General features: G+C 39.8%; 1 protein-coding gene across 1 annotated transcript in view; it reads left to right on the top strand.

Annotated features, from left to right (window-relative positions):
• cdh6 (cadherin 6) overlaps window positions 1-21,790 on the top strand; it is a 135,447-nt gene that overhangs the window by 46,950 nt on the left and 66,707 nt on the right. Inside the window, exon 2 of the mRNA XM_074688741.1 lies at window positions 5,182-5,500. Within this exon, the coding sequence (XP_074544842.1) occupies window positions 5,282-5,500 (219 nt within the window). The 5' untranslated portion in view covers window positions 5,182-5,281. The remainder of the gene's footprint in view (window positions 1-5,181; window positions 5,501-21,790) is intronic.

A 21,790-nucleotide genomic window follows, 5' to 3' on the forward strand; every position in this document is an offset into this window, starting at 1 on the left:
AAAGCAACGTGCTTCAGTTTTCTGACATTACCAGGAACAGAGGCCTCACCCTCCAGTTTGTCATTATTGTAGGCATGATATGTCATGTCCAAGGTGTAGTTCAGCCTCCCTCTACTAGCTGGAGCTGTGGCCCTGGTAAATATCTGTTGCCATGATGTTTTAAGCTACTTGGATGTAAACAGTCACATGCACTGGAAAAAAAATCATATTTTGGACCAACCTAAAAATTTTACTCGAATTTGTTTCACCTAAAATTATTGTTTTTTTTTCACAAATTATATTTCTGATTTGGTTGGAACATTAAATTTAGCTGTAATATAAATTAAAAAAGTAATTTTGCCAAAGTTAGAAATTTACATTCACACAAATTGAAAAGATTATTCATCATGAGGACTTTGCACCATTATTTGACTTTGTTTCAACTTAATTTTTCAATTTTAACAAACCGAATATTAGTAATTCCATCCAAGTTGAATTTTTACTACTGAGAAAACTGATACAAATACTCTTACTCTCCTTCACTGATATCTCTGTGTCACTCTTTGCAGATTCTTGGTCAAGAAAATCAGCATGTCAACCTTTGACACACACACACACACACACACACACACACACACACACACACACACACACACCTAAGTTGTGCGCACAACCGGTGTTGTTGATGAACAAATAATCCCTCTAGAAGTTGGATGTGTTGCAACTTTAGTGCTACAGGTTTTGCACAGTACCTGTTTCCAGTACACGTTAGCAAGTTTACACCTGAAATCCCCCCAAATAAACGACGTGCGTTTTTTCTTGGGAATTAAATCCCTTAACTCCGCATCCGGTGCCACAGAAGCTGTTTCCAAACATGTTGAGGATACAAAGCACAAGGGGCAGGTTAATACTGATTGGTCAGCATGATGTGTCCATGAGTAGCGTGCGGCTGGTTGGTCAGCTGGGCAGGATGGTAGGGAGACAGCATGTATATGTAAAACTGCTGACACAGCGGATCCTGGGTCAGTCAGGAGTGCTGCAAAAAAATGCAGCTTTGACAATCACTAGATCGCACTGTTTGAAACCGTAATTTAAATCAGTAAACAATGAATCGTTCAGCCCTAATATGAGCACACAAACAGACAAGCACACTCTGAATAGCCAACATAGAGTCAGGAAAGCTATTATAATACAATGGATATGAAGCATTAATATCATTAATATTAATTTATGCTTTTGCAATACCTTGATTCTACTGAGGTTAGGAGGCTACACACTGTCATAGCCATTAATGCTGTGATACTAAAAAAATAGCTTAATAATTTCTTTCAACCTTGATTTGACAATTTTTTGGTTTTAAGTTTTCGCTAAGAATTTTCTTCCTGGTGCATTCTTACTCCAAACTAGAGTCAGCAGATAATAGTCCAGAACTTGATGGGCTGACCTTTGTTACATGGGCGGTGCTATGGGTGTATCCAAGGATCCCAGGCCCATGCTAAACTTTTCTTTGGAACAAAAACAATAAATGTTTTCTTTCTTTCTTTCTTTCTTTCTTTCTTTCTTTCTTTCTTTCTTTCTTTCTTTCTTTCTTTCTTTTTAACCTTGAAGTGACAAATTTTCTTAATGTTCCTTCAAAGCAAAAGAAAAAGAAAAGTGTGTTTTATTTATTTCAGTGCTGTCAGGCGATTAAAAAAAATTAATCTAATTAATTACAGGATTTGTAATTAATTAATCGAATTAATCGCATTTTAATCTCATATCTGCTTAAGGTCACAAAATAAATAATTTGAATTCCAGGACATTAAAATTACATTAAAAGACATTTAAAAATAAGGTGGGAATATATACAACACATTTTTAGGTACCCTGAGGCATAAGGAACAAATGAAAAAAGTGTTATGGTTCTATCTTTACAAAATCTACACAGTCCTGCACCTAAGATAAGCTGATTTGATTTTTAGGACAATTTTTGATTCTGTTCACATTTTTACTCGATGTGGACTCAATGTTCACTGCAATATGAACTTCTATACTTCTATGAGGTCAGGAGAACCAGGGCTAAAGCCTAAAAACTGTGAGGAACTATGTACAAAACACTTTTTTCAAGTCTTGGATCAAAGAAAAGTGAAGTATTCTCAGTTTAACATGCTCTGAACACACAAACTGTTGCTCATTGGTGCAGAGCAGCCCCAAGCTGTAACATGACACCAGGAAGATGGAAGGAAATTTTCAAAGAATTCTTTAGATTTAAATACAAGACATTTTTCGATCATTCAGGGCTTGTTTGATGCAGTGGAGAGTGTAAAATTACCTGTTTTTTTTTTTTTTTTTTTTTTTTTACAGAATTGGGCTAGGGCAAACAGTTGATTTTCTGTAGATTTTCAAAAAGGACGTGTGAATAAAGGAGATGTGGACGGCAGTCCCCTTAACAGCGCTCTCTCTTCCCCCCGGTTCAAAGCATGTTGCTAGGTGTGATACATTCAGGGACCGTCGGAAATTTGAAAATCTGATGAGAACACCACTTTTTTCATGTAGGACAAACGGTTTGTAAATGCTAGACATTTGAAAGTAAGTGCGTCTTTGAACGCCTCGCGGGTTTGGGATCCAGATTAATCTGCGTTAATTTTTATGACGCGTTAATTTGTGGTGTAATTAATTAATCTAATTAACGTGTTAAAATGACAGCCCTAATTTATTTATTTTCATTTTATTTTTACTTTATTTTATTTTTTTATTGTTTTGAAGGAAAATTGAGGAATTTGGTCACGCTGAGCTGATTTTTTGTGAATTTTAGTGGTTGAGCCGAGTCAGTCAATTTTCCTAGCCTGATGGGGAAAAAAAGAAGTGACTATATTGGGTTTTTATTAAAAAAAAACATTCAGCCCTGTGTTTTACAGGCAGGACTAGAAAATGGTTTGGGGAAAGACTGTAGATTTTTGTCTTTTATTTAATCATGGTTAATGTTGCTGTTCTTACAGCCTGTAACAAATGAGGCGCAGCAGCAGCAGTAATGCAACAGTGTAGCAGCACTGCAGTAGAAGCAGCAGAAGCAACAGCGCAGCTCGCTGAGGAGCCAGAGCACCACTGTTTGTTTAGAGCCAAAGAGAGCAATCACAGATGGATTCTTCTGATGCACAAAAACATTTCAAATATGCAACAAGATAGTAAAGGAGCAACCAAAACAAATGACAGCAGTATTTTAGGTGTTTTTATTTATTTAAATAATGATCTTCTGAGTGTAGTTTAAGATGCGGTCAAAATTTGCTTGGCCCACCCAAACCTGAGATCCTGGCAACGCCCCTGCTTTGTTCTGAGTCTTTGAGACTCTGGTGAAAATCTTTCCCCTTGGTGTCACATTAATCTGAAGTTCAGTCAGAAAGAGGGGAGGAAACAAAACAGGAGGTGGCTAAGCTTTCAAAAACTCAGTAATGAGGCTTACACTTTCTGCCTGATTGAACCAATGAGGATTAAGTTGATAAAAATCTAAACATTAAAATCTGGTATTTAGACATTTAACCCTGGATTGAAGCTGGAATACAGCAGCAGATTTGATGCTGATTACATAAAATCATCCCTCATGTTTAAGTCTGCTAGAGTCAGGTGTCTTAAGTCAGAAGTGTATTCAATAAAATGAGTAAGTCCAGCTGTTTTCAGGAGCTAGCAACTTTAAAAGCAGAGAGTGATGTCCATGCACTGCAGAAAAATTGAATCTAAGCAAGTGGTTATGTCTTACTTTTAGTAAATATTGACTTATTAGAATTAATATAAGCCATGTTAACCTGACAAGTCTAAATACATGTCTCATTTCAAGATATTCTAGGCAAAATGACTCCTGGATTGAAACATCAGGAGAGAAACAGTACCCAATTAGTGTCTTGTATTCAGACAGTATTCTCATGGCTTTGCGCTCTTGTAGTAACAGCCTACAGTGAGTGCATGTGCAGTTTGTTTACTAAATGTGTCCACATCATGTGTCTTTGCGTTAAAGTGTTTGACCACAGCTAGAAAAGAATCAAAATTCATGTAAATGACTAGAGTTGTGTTGAGACAGTATTTAAAAAGGTTTTAGATAATTTATACTTCATGATCGAACTTGTTGAAAAAAGAGATCTGAAATGGGTATTTGCCTCTTATGAGTGGATGCAGATTAAGCCACTGCAGCAGCTAATGCTGACTTCCCTCAGATCTGAGGCCTTCTGTGTCTCTGCCTCGCTCTTTGTGTTGTCAGATATTTGGAAAGATTGTGTCAGTCAAAGCTTCGCTCTGTGAGTCAGCTCCAAAGTTTCAAATGGGAAGAAGTTGAAGAATTTATCCTTTTCTTATCCACAGAGTCACTTTACTGGAGCTCCCTGCTGTTTGGCAGGAAGTTTAAAGTCATCAAGGTACAGACACTGTCACTCTTTGGCCACATTTCCACCAAGCGGTTCAGTTCAGTCCATCTCAGTATGTTTTCTTTGGGACATTTCCTTTGACTAAAACCAGGACAGGTTCCCAAATCAACAACCCGTACTGTCCCACTTTTTGGTTCCCTTCTGTTGGGGTGTCAGACACACTGATCCAACCCCAGAGGATGGAGCTAGAAACACTGCAGTCTGTTGATTGTTGGAAAGAAGTGTTGCTTCCTGTGTGAGAACAATAATAAAGAACAACACAAGTGTTGCATTTGGCGCCCCTTGTGGACAAAGTTATCAGTGACACAACCCATATCATCCATGTGTAAACACAAAGATTGGTTGGATGATGGATGATGGTTGATGGGGCTTATATATCTGGAACTAGAAGTTCTGTTTGTGTGTGTGTGTGTGTGTGTGTGTGTGTGTGTGTGTGTGTGTGTGTGTGTGTGTGTGTGTGTGTGTGTGTGTGTGTGTGTGTATGTGTGGTCTCTCTATGTTACAGGCACAAATAAATCTTTGTTTATGAGGCACAACCTGCCGAATCCAGAGCCAGGATGTGTGGATGTGTAACAAGTGTTGGGTCCATATATAAGATTCAGAAAACCCTCTCTGACCTTTGTTCTTGTTTTTATGAGCAAAGCAAACCAACATTACAGCTAACAGAGAGCTCTTTTTATTCCAGAGTCATGGAAATGATCCAAATGAACTATTCCACCATGCATCAGACAAGAACAATCCTTCAGTACCTCTGAAAATTAAGAAGTATAAAAAAGCTCTGTGTCTCATCCCTGCTCCTCTTTCTTTGCAGGACCTTCCACCCATCAGTCAAACCCTGAAGAGCCATGACTCTAGAGTCCAGTTGATCCAGCTGGAAGATAAAACCCTTGGTGACCTGTACGTCAGAAAACATGAGGACTACATTACAGGCTGTGCTGTGGCTCTGTCTGGGCTTGTGTGGGGATGCTTTGTTTCTGGATGGACGTAGGACTGAGTCTGGTGGAGGAGAAGGATCTGACACAGAGATCAGTGGAGAGAAGTTACTTCGACGATCACGGCGAGGCTGGATGTGGAACCAGTTCTTCCTGCAGGAGGAGTACACGGGCAGCGACTACCAGTACATCGGCAAGGTAAGGAGTCAAGATCAAGCTCATCAGTGATATCTGTTAATGTCCTCTGAGGGCATGGTCACATTGGCTGACCCAACAGTGCTGTTCTCAAGCACGATTAGCCCTCCTACTGGCCTATATAGGCTGTGGCCACACTACTCCAATAGGAACCAGACTTAAGATACACGCATGGCCAGAATATATACCAATTACCACTGTACGTTAAGAGGCCTCCTCTATGGCCTCTTCTCTGCCTGTTTTTAAATCTCTTCCTTAAACTCATCTCTTTTCCCTGGCCTTTGACTCAAAGTAGTCGTTGACTTTGTTTATCTGATTACGTACCTTTTTCTTTTGTTTTACGTTTTTAAATTGTTTTTGTATTTTACATGTTATATTCTTTTAGCTCATGTTAGTTGCTGTATATTTTATTTATTAATTTTGAAGTTAATAGACTGTTTGGTTGTCATACTTTTAAAGTTTTACCAAAGGTGTTTCTCCACCAGAAGGTCCAGGAACCTTTAGGTCCTGGTTGGGGATGGGTACCTTTCACATTTGAAACGATACAGTACCAATGCCCAGTACCTGACAATCGGTACCGGTACTCAACGATACTAATTTTCGGTACTTTTTTGTGTTAATGTGGTTAAAAATATCAATTTGTTTGATAATAAAATGTCAATTCTTTTCAATTTAACATATTTATTCTTCAGTATATAACCTTATTATGCTATGTTCATGTCCAGCATGGAAAATCACCTACTCTTCCACTCCCTCACAGTCACAAGGATGCATTTAGGTACCCAAACATGGCACCTTTTGATCTTACATGAATTGGTACCCGATACTTTTGACAGAATTCGGTTGGTACCTATAAAAGTACCTAATTCATACCCATCCCTAGTCCTGGTATAACATCCCCAGGAACTACATAGTTCCTATAGCCTATTGTTTGTTTCAACCACAGACAGAAGTACCTGGATAATTTACTGAACCGCACCAGTATAAAATAGAGGAAAAAAAATAATAATTGCAACACACTGGATCTTCACTGACCCATTCAGCTGAAAGTCACCAGTTTACAGGGGTCACTCTTTAAGCTGGAACACCGTGAGCTGACAGAGACACATTCATACTATCAGGCTCAAAGATGACCAGAGGTCTTCAGTATGAAACATGCTGTCGTGTGATTGGCTGAGACAATAGAGGCTGGTCTTCCTCTGTCTTGAGGAGCTAGAAATGAATGCTGAGTGAACCTGTGTCAGTTTGAGAGAGCTGCTGTGCTGCTGTAAGTGTTTATTTCTGACCGAAAGATAAAATATTTGCCCTCTGTGTTTCCACTGATGTGTGTTCAAAGACAATACCATGAGGAAAAATGGAAATATTTGGGTATATTTACTTGAAAATACAAAAAACTGCCCAATCAACCAAAAATGTCAAGGATCCCTGCAGTACCTCCACAGATCCCCTAGGGGTCAATGACCCCCTGTTGGAGACCTCTGAAGTAGACCATTGTTTAGGGTTTATTGAAATAACCATCACAGAGACGTGTAATAAAGCCACTTTGGCTGCTCAACCAATCAGAAATTATCAGCTGGACATCTGGAAAGTAGTACCCCCTGATGCACAGCTGTTGGTACATTTATGACCCCAGAACTAAATGTAGACCCTAGTTCTTGTGGTTGAAATGCATGTTTTCTAAGTAGAAAATGTCCCTGTGGTTGAAAAATACTTGATTTTTCAGCAGAAATGTAAAGGAGTGCGTGTGTGACACCTGATCCATAGATTTACCTGAGCAGAGGGTAAAAGTTCCCTGAGTAGGGGGAGCTGCTGGAGCTGGAAAGTAGCGTTGTGTACTCGCTCTTATAATCAGCTGTGTAACAGACGCTCGCTCTGTGCAGAGATAACAAGGGTCATGTGGGGATCCTCCTAACATTGGCCGCTGCTGTGTGTAGTGAAGTTAGCACCAACTGCGTCGTGATGAACGCCGGGCGGCTGTTTGATCAGCAGCCAGATGCCGCGAGGTGTTGTGCTGCGCTGTGTGAAGCCTGCTGTCTGACAGAAGCACTAAACAAAGTCAGCTCTGAAACAAACAGCACCTCCTCATGATGGAGGTAAACACAGAGCGAGAGCAGCTCCACCAGCAGACTGCTCTCTCTCTCTCTGCTGGGGGGAGGTAGGACTGCCTCACTGTGGGGGGGCTGCTGCATGGTGCAGATATACTGCAGTGACACTGGGTGATTCACGCCCGGATTACAGGAACAATATGTAGAAAAAACACTGATCTATGGTTGTTGTTCTCTGCTCACAGCCTCTGTGAATCATCTGCTGAAGATTCATTCTGTCCTGATACAGTCTGTAAATCTCCTATCAACGCATAAAGCTCGGGAAAGTTTCCCTCCCTGTTTCAAAGAACAGGAATCCCAGACCAAGTCCTCTTCATTGTATATCCAGCTCTGTCCAGCCAGAAAACACGTGCACATGAAGTGAAACAGTGCTTGCTGCATTATCTGAGCATCTGTAGACACAAAGGTCACCTGACGGTTGGAGTAAAACTACACAAGCTGAGATAAACATGGGTCTGAGATGTCATCTGTGTTTTATTTATTTTTAATGAACACAAAAATCCACACAAACAATTTAAACAGAACGGTAAAAAGACAGACTCCCTCAGACCTCAAAGTTACTCTGATCAAAGGCAAATGTTTGCAAATTCAGAACTATTCACAGACAAACAAGCACACACAATGTATGTGTGTGTGTGTGTGTGTGTGTGTGTGTGTGTGTGTGTGTGTGTGTGTGTGTGTGAAAACATTTCTCTAAAGGCTTTTTGTCCTTTAAACTTTTACCATCAAAACATTCCTTTCAGTAGATTTGCACTTTATTCTCAAACATAAAAACACTACCAGTCAGAGGTTCCCGAACACCTAAATCTGATGCACATCTAACTTCAAATGTCTCATTGTACTCTGAAATGAAAAAAAGGAATAAATTAGCAAATGAGGTTAAAAAATTAATTATGGGATGATATAACAACACTCCTGGCATTCTTTTAGAATAGAATAGAATAGAATAGAATAGAATATAATAGAAGAGAACTTTATTGTCATTGTAACAATAACATTGAAATTGACGTCAACTGCAGCAATAAAAAAAAAAAGGAAAAAAAAAAAAAAGTATGAAAGTGTATAGAAAGTGCAAAAAGGTCCATAAGAAAATAGATGCTGACAGCTTTTCCATCATTGTCCAGTTCAGCCAGCCTCCACCTCCACAGGGTCCAGGACTGAGCTTCTTCAGTCACGCTCCATCTCTGTCTCCTGGATACTGTCTGCTCACAGCAGGTGAAGCTCTTCCAATGTGGCGTTGGTGTCTGATGTTAGCTCAGTTAGCCGTGTCTGTGAATAGCATGATGCTACTCTGCCCTCTGGTATTCCCTCTGGTGCTGGGTTAGCACAGCTAGCTTGTCCATCTTATTGGAGATTGATCTTACGTTCCCAATAACCATAGATGGAAGGACAGGTCCATGTTGTCACTTCTAAGCTCACCCCTGAGAACCAGCACTTTGTCCTCACCTCCTTCTCCTCACCTTGTGGGAAGACATCAGGCCTAACACCATTTAGCATTGACATGCTACAGGCTGCTAACAGCTGAGATCACATGTAAACAATGCAGCCATGGTTACATGTAGGATCTCCAGACAAACACAGGAGGAAAGTAGTAAAAATATCACTGAAGCCACAAAAAGTTTGGTTTCCGTGACCAACAAATGAGCCATACAAAGTACTGATCCACTCCAAATACAGAGATGAAAAAAAGACGAACAGAGAAGAGAGAGCTGCTGCAAAAGGCAGCCAAAGCCAACAGGCGCCTAGCAACAATCAAAATTTACAAAATAATTTACAAAACCTTTACAGAGAAATCAAATATATCTCAGGAAGTTCTTCCAGCTCTGTTCCAGCAGAGGTTCTCATAAATGTTGGCTGTCTCCCTTGGCTTTCACTTTTCTGTCCAGTTCATTTCCAATCAGCTCCATAGGAGTTCAGTCTACCATTGTAGTTCACACAAAACGTGACCAAACTCACAGTTCAGGTCACACCAATTTACTGAAAAAGAGAACTAGTTCACATTCACAAGTTCTGTTTTCAGTAAAGCAGACTATGCTTTCACCCAATCCCTTAAGCCAATTCCCAAGATGACTGAATCCCTGTATGGTATTATAGAACCCCACACAGATCTTTAGCACTTAAACAATTTGCTGTACAGCAGGTCCAAAGCCACCACCGGTCTCACCCGCACTGCTGCCGCTAACCATGCTGTGTGGACTGTCTGCAGGGTGAACCATGCTGAATGCACAGAGTGCCGCAGGAGATCTGACTTCTGATGCCATTAATCACTCTCACTCTCTCTTAGCACCTACCATCACCTCTTGGCAACTCCCCTCATCTCTCAACATCTTTCTTTACCTCTCAGATTGTGAGTGGCCATTCACTGCCCCAAGAGAGAAGTACGCTCACATCGCTGTTCACAAGTGAAAAACCGAGCGGTTCAGTTCATGAAAATATGAGCACGTTCAATGAGCACTTCAATAACTATACCAAAAAAAACACCTTTTTGATTTGTCAACCCTGTGAGGAGGGCATCAGGGGCCTGTGTTGTCTGGCAAGGATCTGGTGGGTCCACCCTGTTTCCACCAAGCGGATTAGTTTGGTTTGTCTCAGTATAGCCACATTTTGGGGCATTTCCACTGACTAATCCTGGGACAGATCTCCAAATAACCAAGACGAACTGTCCCACTTTTTGGCACCCTTCTATTGGGGTGCTAGACTAAATCGACCTGATCCCAGAGGGTGGAACTACAACACTGCAGTCTGTTGATTGGTAAACAGAATCATCACTTCCTGTGTGACATCAGCTGCTGTATTTCTCCTGGAGGCTCACAGCCTTCTCTGAAACAAAGCTTGATTGGTCTTTGTATCAAAAAGTCACATGCCAATCACAAAGAAGACAAATTTCTGCATGTCTTCCATCGTTGCTCTTTGTTTACTGTGTCACTTTTTTTCTTCTTCATTGGTTTTATTAGCGGGGCACCCTGTGTCGTGCTGCTATGGCGTCACACGATAATGCAACTTACACAGCTATCAGCATCCAGGTCACATGCTGCCTACCACAAGGGGGCACTGTTGGCTGTGGAGGCGCAAACAGGATCAAGCTTAACCGAGCCAACCTGTACAAAACTGTACTGATCTGAACTGGACTGCTTGGTGGAAACTGGGCTTCAGATGTCTAATGAAAGACTGGTGAAGGTCTGGTGGAGCTCTGGTATAGGTCTGGTGGAGTTTTGGTGGAGGCCTTGTGAGGTTCTAGTGTAGGTCTGGTGTAGGTTTAGTAAAGGTCCAATGGAAGGCTGGTCTCTGTTGGAGGACTGGGAGAGATCTATTTGAGGACGTCTGGTGTCGGTCTAGTAGAGATCTATGCAGAAGCTGGTGGAGGTCTGTTGAAAGACTGGAGAAGGTCTAGTTGAAGTTCGGTTCAGATTTTGATGGAGGTCTCACCTAGTGGAAGTCTAATGGAAGTATTGTAGAGGTCTGGTTAAGGTGGTGTCAGACACAAACAGATTTGACTCTGGAGAAGCTGCGCTGTGGAGAAACTTCCTCAGGCTTTGTCCTCTGGTGTTCAGAGCGATCACGGGGTTGAAGCAGCAGAGTGGACTGACAGATCAGATCAGACTAAGCACCACTGGAGAGGAGAGGCAGAGAGGATTGAAGAGGGGTAGACAAGGGATTGATGTCAGGAGGAGAGCAGAGGAAATAGTTTTTCAGTGTGATCAATGTGAACAGAAAAGGAGTTGTTAAAGGAGGTGGAGGACAGGAGGAAGAAAAGAACAGCAGGAGAGAGGAAGTAGGAGTGAGCTGGAAGGAGATGTGAGGGGCAGCGACAAATTACAATGAGGAGTAAAGAAAAGTGAAGAAGTGAAGACATGAGCAGAGTTTGGTTACCCAGACAAACAGCTGGGGCAAGTTGAGCCGTTTCCTCTAGGTCCCCTGAGGCTGCAGCTGTGGCACAGAAAGGCAGCAGTAAATAGAGACATTATTGATGTTTAAGTGGTTAAATGATAGATAAAACAAGGCAATGCAATGAACTGAATACTTCAGTCTGTGAGCAAACCAGTGTTTAAAAGCAGTCTGCAAAATGCTGGCTGAGGTGTGGGCAGTATGGATAAACACTCAATCCAGGGACAAACCAGGACAGAGTCCACTTCAGTGAATGTCTGCTTCATTATGTAATAACCAAAGCATCAGGAAGTCAGTTTGAGCTTTTTACTACATTATTTTCTGTGATTATGAGTGAGTCATGGCTCCGCTGCTGTCAGCTGCTGCTCTGAATGTGCTGAGGCTCTTTAGAGTGGACGTCTGAACAAACCCAGATTCTGTCTTCAATCTTTGCACTGAGGTTCATCTGAATCATTGATCATTGCTAGAATAATGCACACGCAACATCGTGACAGGCTGTTAAATATACAAACTGTGGGACCTGACTGAGTTCAACATTAAAGAGGTTTAGATGGAAGGAAGAACTAAGGACGAGGAAGGGCCTGAGCACTCATCTCTGGAGGGAAAATATTAATCCAGTATGTTCTAAATGTAGAACGTAGGTAAAACTATAACCTCCGTTGTCTGTGTCTGAGTGCCTAGCATCATGGTGAATCAAAAATACAAAGGCTGAATGAATCCCCGGGGGTAAAGAATCAGAGGTTGCCTGTCTGAGTTATGAAGGCAAGTCCATGAGGTGGTCTCTGAAGGAGCACATGCAAAGATCAGCCAGCTATAGACATACTGAATACACACATCTACAAATACACACAACAGGACAGAGAAAAATCCTGCTTAACATCTAACCAGCATCAGGCTGTACCCTACAGGACCTGAGTCAAGGTTACAAGGAGCCAGACCTGTATTCACAAAGCATCCAAAGGCTGAAAGCAGCTCCTAGTGACGTCATCCTGAGAAAAACTGTAGAATTCCAACAGTTCAAAGATTTTTCTAAGAATTTTCTCTTGATAGGATGACAGTTATTTACATGTTGTGGTGTTACCCTTGACTAATCCTACACTGTAAAAAATGTCCGTGGAATTAACAGGGAAATACTGTAAATTCATGACATTAAAAACATGTAAATGAAAAAATAGTTTAGCACCGTAAAACTTACAGTTATATTCCGCAAAATAGTGAACCCAGCACAACTGTTAACTTGACAGTATTAACATGTTAAAAAAAATGTACTTTTTTGTATAATTTACGCAGTACTGTTGGTTAAACACAGAAAAACTGCAATACAGTAAGCAATGCAATACAGTAAAAATTACAACATAAGCGTGTCAAATTCATGGTTTTCTTAGATAGATTTTCCTTGCCTACAGAAAAGTACTGTATTTGATTTTACAAATTCATACGTTGTAATCTACGGATGAGAATATGTACAAAAACAGTCAAGTTATGTTAAAATATTTTAAAAAACAGGGTCAGCTATAACATGTAGTTGACATAGCTAAGTGCAGCATTATGCCTTATGCATTGTCCTTTATTTCCTATGGATTCACAGGAGGTTACATTATCCATTATAAAAAAATAAATAAATTGTATTATTATTTAATCTGCTGCTCACATGAAACATAAATATTAAACATGACAATTTTTGACCAACTTTGTAAATTTTTAAGTGAAGAAATAATACCTTATTCCAGTAAATAGGCAATTTGCTTTGCGTTATAATTTTAATTTTGAATGATGTTAATCACATCTATATGATCAGAATTGTGTTTTGTTTTCATCAATTAATAATTTAGGTCGATATTATGATTTTCCACATACAGTTTGCATTCCCGCAGAAAGTAACGGCTGTGCTTTACTTTAAAAACTCTGCCGCCGTAGAGCGCGCAGCAGCAGGGTTTCATTTGTGATTTCATTGGACGCTGTACTTTTGCGGGAGGAGCCGCCCACTGTGCGTCGAGCAGAGGAGCTACGCGAGCTGACCGTGACCACGCCGGAATAGACGCATTTTTGACCAGACCAACTTCTACGCAGCGATTTACAGGATTTGAGCAGGTAATTTTGTGTTTACATCTTTCCATCTCGCTTACATGTCAGTATTTTGGAAGTAACGCCGACCTACGTGAGTTTGTGTTGGTTGTATACCAAACTCCGGCGTTTCAGTATTGTTTTCATGCAAGGTTAGCAGTTAAGGAGCGCCATCTAAAAACTGAAAAAGCTGTCAGTCTTGTTAGTTTGCTGCAATGATTACCTGCCGTTTTTGTAGCAAAACAGTTGAGACATTAAGGGGTTATGTGCTTCATTGTAGAGTTCACAGAAATGAACCTCACTGTTTTTTCAAATGTGTTGGAACTGACTGTAAGCGGACGTTTTGTAGCTACGCAGCCTTTAAGGCTCACTTCTACCGTGCCCACAATGTGCCCGAACCCCCTGTTATTGCCAGGGCCGTTACGGACTTGAAGTGTGCAATGGCGCTGTGTGAGCGCCAATTTCACACTGTGAAGGAACTTATCTCTCACTTAAAACAACATATGGAAGAGGGGCAACCTGTGGCATGCCCATTTGCTGGTTGTAAAAAAACGTTCACTGTTAAATCGTCATTTACTGCTCATATGTCGAGGAATCATCGAGCTTTTACAGTGGATAGCTTAAGTGATTTGTACAGGGGAGGTATGTCTGCGTTGTCTGCGTCTGAACCTGCTACTGCACGTACAGATGCTGGGGAGTGCTCAAATGATGCAGCAGTGAATGAAAGCACAGAGTTACCACACGATTTCAGTGAGAGCTTTCTGAGGAATCTTTGCTTGTTCTATCTAAAACTGCAAGGGCAGCTCCTCCTTCCAGCTTCAACAATACAGAAAATTGTTGAAGAGATTCAAAATGTGCATGAGTTGGGACAGGAGTACACTATGAGTAAACTGCATTCACTTCTCAAAAATGACATGTGTCTAACAGATGATTTTGTTGCTAAAATCTGTGATTGTGTAAAGGATTCGGATTTGTTTTCTTCCTGTCATCAGGGACCTCTCAGAACAACATTTTCAAGAGCCCAGACATTTAAAAAGATGTTCAAATACATTGAGCCTAAAAAAGTAAAACTGGGGAATGATGAAAACATGTCTGAAAGGTTTGCCTATTACATACCTTTGAAGGAAACACTAAATAACTTACTGGAATCTGAATTATGGAAGAATTCAGTGTCACATCAACGTTGTTTTGAAACAGACTGTAACCTTGATGATTTTGGTGACATAAGTGATGGAAAAAACTTTACATCCAACAAGTTCTTTATTGAAAATCCAGGGTGCCTAAAGCTTATCCTGTACCAGGACGCTTTTGAAATAGTAAATCCACTTGGCTCTGCCAAGAAAAAACACAAAGTTGTTGCAGTGTATCTCTCTGTGGCTAATCTACCTGTTCATGTACGGTCAAACACTGATCACATGTCACTTGTCCTGTTGTGTGGTGAAAATGACCTCAAACAGTTTGGCTGTGCTAAGGCTTTCTCAGAGTTGCTTGAGGATTTGAGTGATTTGGAGGAAAATGGCATCACTGTAGGTGGTGAAACAGTCAAAGGGGCACTGTATTGCATTGCTGGTGATAACTTGGGTTCCCATGGCATTGGTGGGTTTACTGAGAACTTCAGTCGTTCTCAGTACTTTTGCAGGTACTGTGAAATAACACTGGATGCTTTTCATAACGATCCAAATGTATTTGGTCCACAGCGCACCCCAGAGAGCTACGATTCTGCTGTTTGTGAGCTACAAGCTGGAGACAGTGAACACAGCAGAGGCATTAAGGTAAACTCAGTGTTTAATGCTCTGAAGTCTTTTCATGTTTGCCTGCCTGGTCTCCCTCCTTGTTTAGGCCATGACATATTTGAGGGCATCGTATCATATGATGTTGCACTGTACTTGAAATATTTCATTAAGAAAAAAAAGTGGTTTACATATTCACTTTTGAACCGACGCATCAAGCAATTCAAGTACAAAGGAACTGATGCACTCACAAAGCCATGTGCTGTCCACCCTGAGGCTTCCAAGCTTTCAGGTCAAGCTATTCAAAATTGGAATTTCTTAAGGTTGCTGCCTGTAATAATTGGTGACAAAATACAAAATACAGAAGATGATGTGTGGCAGTTAATGCTCCAGCTCAAAGATATTGTTGATTTTATTTGTGCACAAAAAATTTCCCTCTCACAGGTAACATATCTCGATGTTTTAATCCAAGAATATTTGGAATCAAGAAAGTGCCAGTTTCCTGAGACTCCACTCAAACCAAAACACCATTTCTTGCGGCACTATCCAGGACTTATTTTGAAATTTGGCCCCTTGATTAGAGTGTGGACGATGAGATTTGAAAGTAAACACAGCTACTTTAAAAGATGTGCAAGGCATATGAAGAACTTCAAAAACATCTGCCTAACATTGTCAGAGAGACATCAGATGTTCCAGGCATATCTTTCAGCTGGGCCAGGATGCATTCAGCTTTTGCATGTAAAAGACAGTTGTACTTTTTACCCCAGCCTTTACAGTGATGCAATTAAGCATGCAGTGGAAGACTTTGGCTTTTCAGAAAACAATACTCGAGTTTCCACACACATACAGTATAAAGGCACATCCTATCGAAAAGGGCATTTTGTTGTGTCAAAAAATGATGAGTTCATGGAGTTTGGAGAGCTTGTCATTGTTTTGATTCACAATGACACAGGTGTGTATTTTGTGGTGGACGCATTTAAAGCTGACTATCATTCTGAATACCATCTGTACTCGGTGACAAAACAGAGTACAAGGCTGCAGTGTCTTAACATCAACAACCTGGCAGATTTTTTTCCATTAACATCATACATAGTTAATGGGCGCCAAGTTATCCCATTGAAACACAGTGTGCTGTCAAAGTAAACATGATGTTGGTTACTGTGTTGGAGAAACCATACCAATAATGCCTGATGCTATACTATAAAACAAAAAAAGATAAATTGTATCAAGAGAATTGTGAGTGCTGGTTTTGTCCCTGTAATGTTACACTACCGGCTGAGTTATTGTTCGCTATGTATTATGCCATTTGTCATATTGTACACAATTGCTTACCTGAATGTTTAAAAAGTGCTGAAATAAGTTAAAATCCTTGCTCATATTCTATACTCGTGGTGCAGGCAATATGTGTATATGTACAGTGATACTTCACAAAAATGCATAATGCCTTTTGTTGTTCAATTTAAAAAAACACATTCTTTCTTGAATCCAGAGATGACTGACTGCACACAAACCTTTCTACGCACTGCCATAACTGAGGTCTTGCCAGATCTTCCAGAGGTTTCCAAAGACATTCTCGAAGAGACACTTCAAAACCTCGGTGTGGAGACCTATGATGATTTTCAGTTTATCGAGGAAGCAGATTTGCTGTCAGCACTAAGGCCAATTCAAGCTCGAAAAATCCTTGCAGCTTGGAAGCTAAGATGTAAGTATTGAACCACAGGGTGCAGCCAGGGCTCAAAGTTAGACTCTATAAAGATCAATTTGAAATATCAAAATATTTTGATGAGCACCATGAGCGCTCTTCGAATGCGCAACATGGGTCAGAAATGGCCTGCATTTCTTTCGATGGCTTTTTAATGGCTGGATATTGTTGTGTGTATGTTTTTGTAGGTCAAACTCCAGAAACCAGCAGCTCTCCTGCCTGTGCCTCGCCAGGACATCCCTCATCATTGTTGTCTATATCACCCAGAAGCTCATCTTCAACATCTTCCAACAGCTGCCAGAGCCCCGACATAGACTGGGTGGACACCTTTGTCATCCCATGGGAGGAGTTTCCAGAGGAATTGATGCAGTTGTTGGAGAGAGGTAAACGTCCAAGTCCACGAATGAGAAGAGAGATGGTTCGGATTGTGGTTCGTGAAATGTTGAAGAAGAGCTCTTCCGTAAGTAAAAGGAGCACCACTGAAGTTGCAAAAAAGATTGTGGCAAAATATCCACAGTCTTTGCAAGATATAATAGAGGGAGAAGTGATTGGGCCAGGCTATCACTCTCTAGTCAAGCAATTGCAAAACAGGATTGAGAATTCAAAGCGATGTACGACCCCAAAAATAAGAAAACGAAAGCATCACTCTGATGACTATGACACAGAAGAAGTCCCTACAGAGCAAAGAGCAGCCATCCAGGACACCTATGGGTGCATTAATTGGGATTTGAAATTCCCACCCCGTGGCGAGACCCATGAGAGCCAGCAGGAGAAAAGAGACAAACTCCAGAGGATGTCTCAGCAAGCTGATGCAGATCCAGAAGAGGTCAAGCATCTGATGAAGTTGACTTTCTACACACAGCGTAAGCAAGTAAACCAGGGAAAAAACATAAAATACCTTCTGGAGCAGTGGCCGTTTTGGTTCAGTGAGCTTGGCATGGCAGTCCACTTCAAGGAGCTAACTGGAATTGGGCTGAAAGAAACCTTCACAAAGAATGTGGATCTGAAAGGGAAACGGCTCCTGAACTACATGAATACTGTAGCTGTGAACAAAAACAAAAAGTTCCTACAGGCTTCAACAAGATATAAAGTGATGAGGGGAGATCTGAGCGGTTGCTCTGAAGACATTAAGGAGATGATTCTGCTTCTGCTGGCCTACTTTGATGAGAAGGAAGACGTGATGTTCTGCTACGTGGAGGACACATGCCTGGCAGGGGAAGTGAAGATGGATCAAGTGCCCCTGACTCCGACCATTGTTGTTTGTGGTAAGATAAAGTGAATTTCCTTTTTTGGAGACCTTTCATTTTTCAAACCAGTAAGGGGCGTTCTTGTTTCACATTGTTTTTGTCTTTTGCTCACTTCTTAAATTAATCATTTTGCATGGTTGAAGTGAAATTGTATGTTGTATAAACTACTAGACAGTGGTCAGCCTGCCCCAAATTTGGTACCGTTAAAAAAATCTTTGTACCCTGAATTTGCAGTTTTAAAGCCACAATTTTGGCTACTGTAAACAAATCATGAACTTTTTTTTTCAACCTAGATCTCTTAATCAACATCCACCCTGATCGTAAATATGATTAGATTTGTGTTATATTTTGGGATTTTACCCTTTACATGCCAAACTCACAAGAGATATCACTAATTTGGAAAAAAACCCCACAAAGCTACACATTTTTATTTTAAAAAAATGATCAGAGGCTGGAGATATATTACGTGTCATTCAGTCTTGAATATCTCAATTTGGTAAAAAAAAAAAAAAAAAAACACATTAACTTTGATGCATGATAATTTTTTTTGCGTGGCATCAGATTTTAATTTTTTCTCGAGAATTTTTTCAGATCTCCTTAAGCTCAGCCCTGATTCAGGAAGACATCTTATTTTTTTATTCATTTTTTAATTTTTTTTTTCAGGAAGTTCCTGCTACTCTTCAAGGCGGTTTATGCTGAGCATCGATCAAGACATTGTACATGACAACATCCACTCCTTCATTTCCGCCCTGTGCCTGATGTTCGGAAGTTATTACTGCTTTAATATCCACTACCCATCAGAGCTGGCATCAACCCTGGAGTTTCTGCAGAGGTGAGTCTTTTTGGAAAGGCCTTATCCAACATAAATACATGCTTGAATATAAAAATGGGAAGTTTGTCTTGTTGTAACTGAGGATGTGAATTGATACTGACATCTGTTTTATCTATTTTCCAAGGTGCTTTTTCTCCATCAACCCAGAGAAGGGCACCAAAGTGGAGAAGACCCGAACGTCTCGTCTTCACGTGAACCCAAGAGTCTTTACTTTGATCCAGGAACTTTCTGATCATGAGTGGCGTGATGTCTGAACAAGGACTGGAACCAAGTAAGACTTGTCAGGCCTGTGATGTTCTGCATTGTTAAGTTGAAAGTGTTGTTTCAGCTCACCTGCCCAGATTGTCATTGTTAAAAGCAAGTAAGTTTTATTTTTGTTGGTTAAAATATGCAATTGTTATTACACTGTTGTAGTTCTACATAATATCTTAACAAGATCTCTAATGTGATGTACGACTATATACTAAACACATGTGGTGATGTGCACCATTCAGGTTAAAATTTCATTTTTGGGCCATTATCTGTCCAGTTTGTCATGCTTTAGAAGCAGATAATGATTCAAGCACATTTTTCTGAGTTTGTATTGTTAAAATGTTATAGATTAATGAGACAAAAAAAACACACTGGTCATTCCATTGTTCATGCTGGCTGCATATCACTATCGCTGGAAACCTTAATGGAGCAGAACTGCTGTTATAAAGCCGAACTGTGTTTTTCCAGCTTTGGCAGAACCAAATGCCTGTTGAACAGTTAGTTTACTGTTAGAAAGCTTGTTTGACTGTATTGGTATGCATTTATGTATGTTGAAAAGGAATGCAATAATCACCCAAGGATGTTTCATTTAATACTTTCTTTATAGAAAAAAGAGGGGAAGTCTTCTCCGAACTCCTTCTTGCCCTTTTTCAGTCCCGGTAAAATAATCTGACAGACTTCCTGTAAAATTCATGTAGCAAATGCATGTTTTGGGAAAAATCATATGTTGATCACTGCGCTTATATAAATAAATTCTTGGACAGGCAACTTACTTTTTATGATTTTTTTTCAGTACAGTAACTCTCAGGGTAATCTTTGCTTTATAACTTTCAATGTTAAATCTTGGTACACTATTTTGTATTACAGGTAAAAGTCACATGTCTATAACAATACGGTGCTATTTAAATATCCAGTCTCTGTAATGTGTTGAACATGAGCAATAATCCAGATTTTAAAAATGAAAAATATTTTTTTCTGTTTAATATTTTATAGTTGAAATAAGTGTTAAGTATTCATATAGTGCAGATTTATCCCTTTGTTATTACAGTTCTTAGATGTTACTATTAATTAAAAAAACCCTTATAAATACTGTAGAAGACATTAAATTATAGATCACTTTCCTGTTGAATTCACAGGAAAATTCATTTTAATTACAGTTTTTTAATGATGCTTTAACAGTTCAGTATTGTTTTTTTTCTGTTAAATTGAGTGGGATTTAATGTAAATTTAGCAAAAACTGCATTTAAATTTTACCGAGTTATTTTGTTTTAAAAGCAGCATGTTCATGCTAATTTAGCAGAACAAACTGTTGGATTTACTAGTTAAAAATGTATTTTTAATACAGAATTTAACTGTAAAATAAACAGGTTGTTTTATAATTGTATTTACATATATACTGTTTTTTTTACGGAATTTCTCTGGCAACCACAGCTGCCAGTTTTTTTCCGTAAAAACTACAGGATTTTTTTTACAGTGTAGGACAGGTCCCCAAATTACCAACGATATCGGATTAGGATGTCACATTCACAGCAAACAGACTTTACTACCATGTACAGCATTACATGACTAATGAGACAGCTGAGCGTTAAGCTGATGTTACAGAATTCAGAATGTAGCTTCTAAATACTGTAACTTTAGCTTACTATTGCTTATGTAGCTAATGCAGCTCCTGAATGCAGCTTAGCTGTCTAATCCTTCATGAAATTTCTGCCCACTCTGACATCGGTGCAGCTATTATTATCTGTAGCTGTTGCTATAGCAGCATTAGCTAGATCATTATAACGAGTTATTTCAAAATACAACCAACAATTCAAACATGGCTGATATTTAAGTGTAGGAGCAAAGGATTGGAGATCTGATAAAATATCCATATTATGGGGATTTTTTCATTCTCCTTGGTTTTAAGTAAGGTCCTGGTTTGTCTTCATTTCAAGGGCTGTGTAGCTCTTCACCTTCACCTTCTCCTTAAAGAGAAATGGTACACTACTTCACAAACCAAAGGCTAGGGAGTAGAATTGGAATTGGTTCTTAGTCTCTGAATTCAGCAATAAAGTTAATTCTCTATGTTTGTTGTTGTTGTTGTTGTTGTTGTTATTGTTTATTTTTTGGGGGATGGTAACTTTTGCACAAGTACAAAGTATAAAAGGAGTAAAGTTTCTGAATTATATATTTTATATTCCACAGAGAGCATCATCGAATAGAATATAGGACAGAATAGAATAGAATAGAATAGAATAGAATAGAATAGAATGAAATAGAATAGAACATCATTGTCATTGTAACAAGTTCAACAAAATTGATGTCAACTGCAGCAATCAAGTAAACCAAAGTACGAAAGTGTATAGAAAGTGCAAAAAGGTCCATAAGAAAATAGATGATGACAGCTTTTCCATCATTGTCCAGTTCAACCAGTCTCCACCTTCACAGGGTCCAGGACTGAGCTTCTTCAGTCATGCTCCATCTCTGTCTGCTCACA

This window comes from Halichoeres trimaculatus, unplaced genomic scaffold (assembly GCF_033239565.1).
Source record: "Halichoeres trimaculatus isolate MK-OKI-2021-1 unplaced genomic scaffold, fHalTri1.1 fHalTri1_scaffold_15, whole genome shotgun sequence".
Classification (NCBI taxonomy): Eukaryota; Metazoa; Chordata; class Actinopteri; order Labriformes; family Labridae; genus Halichoeres; species Halichoeres trimaculatus.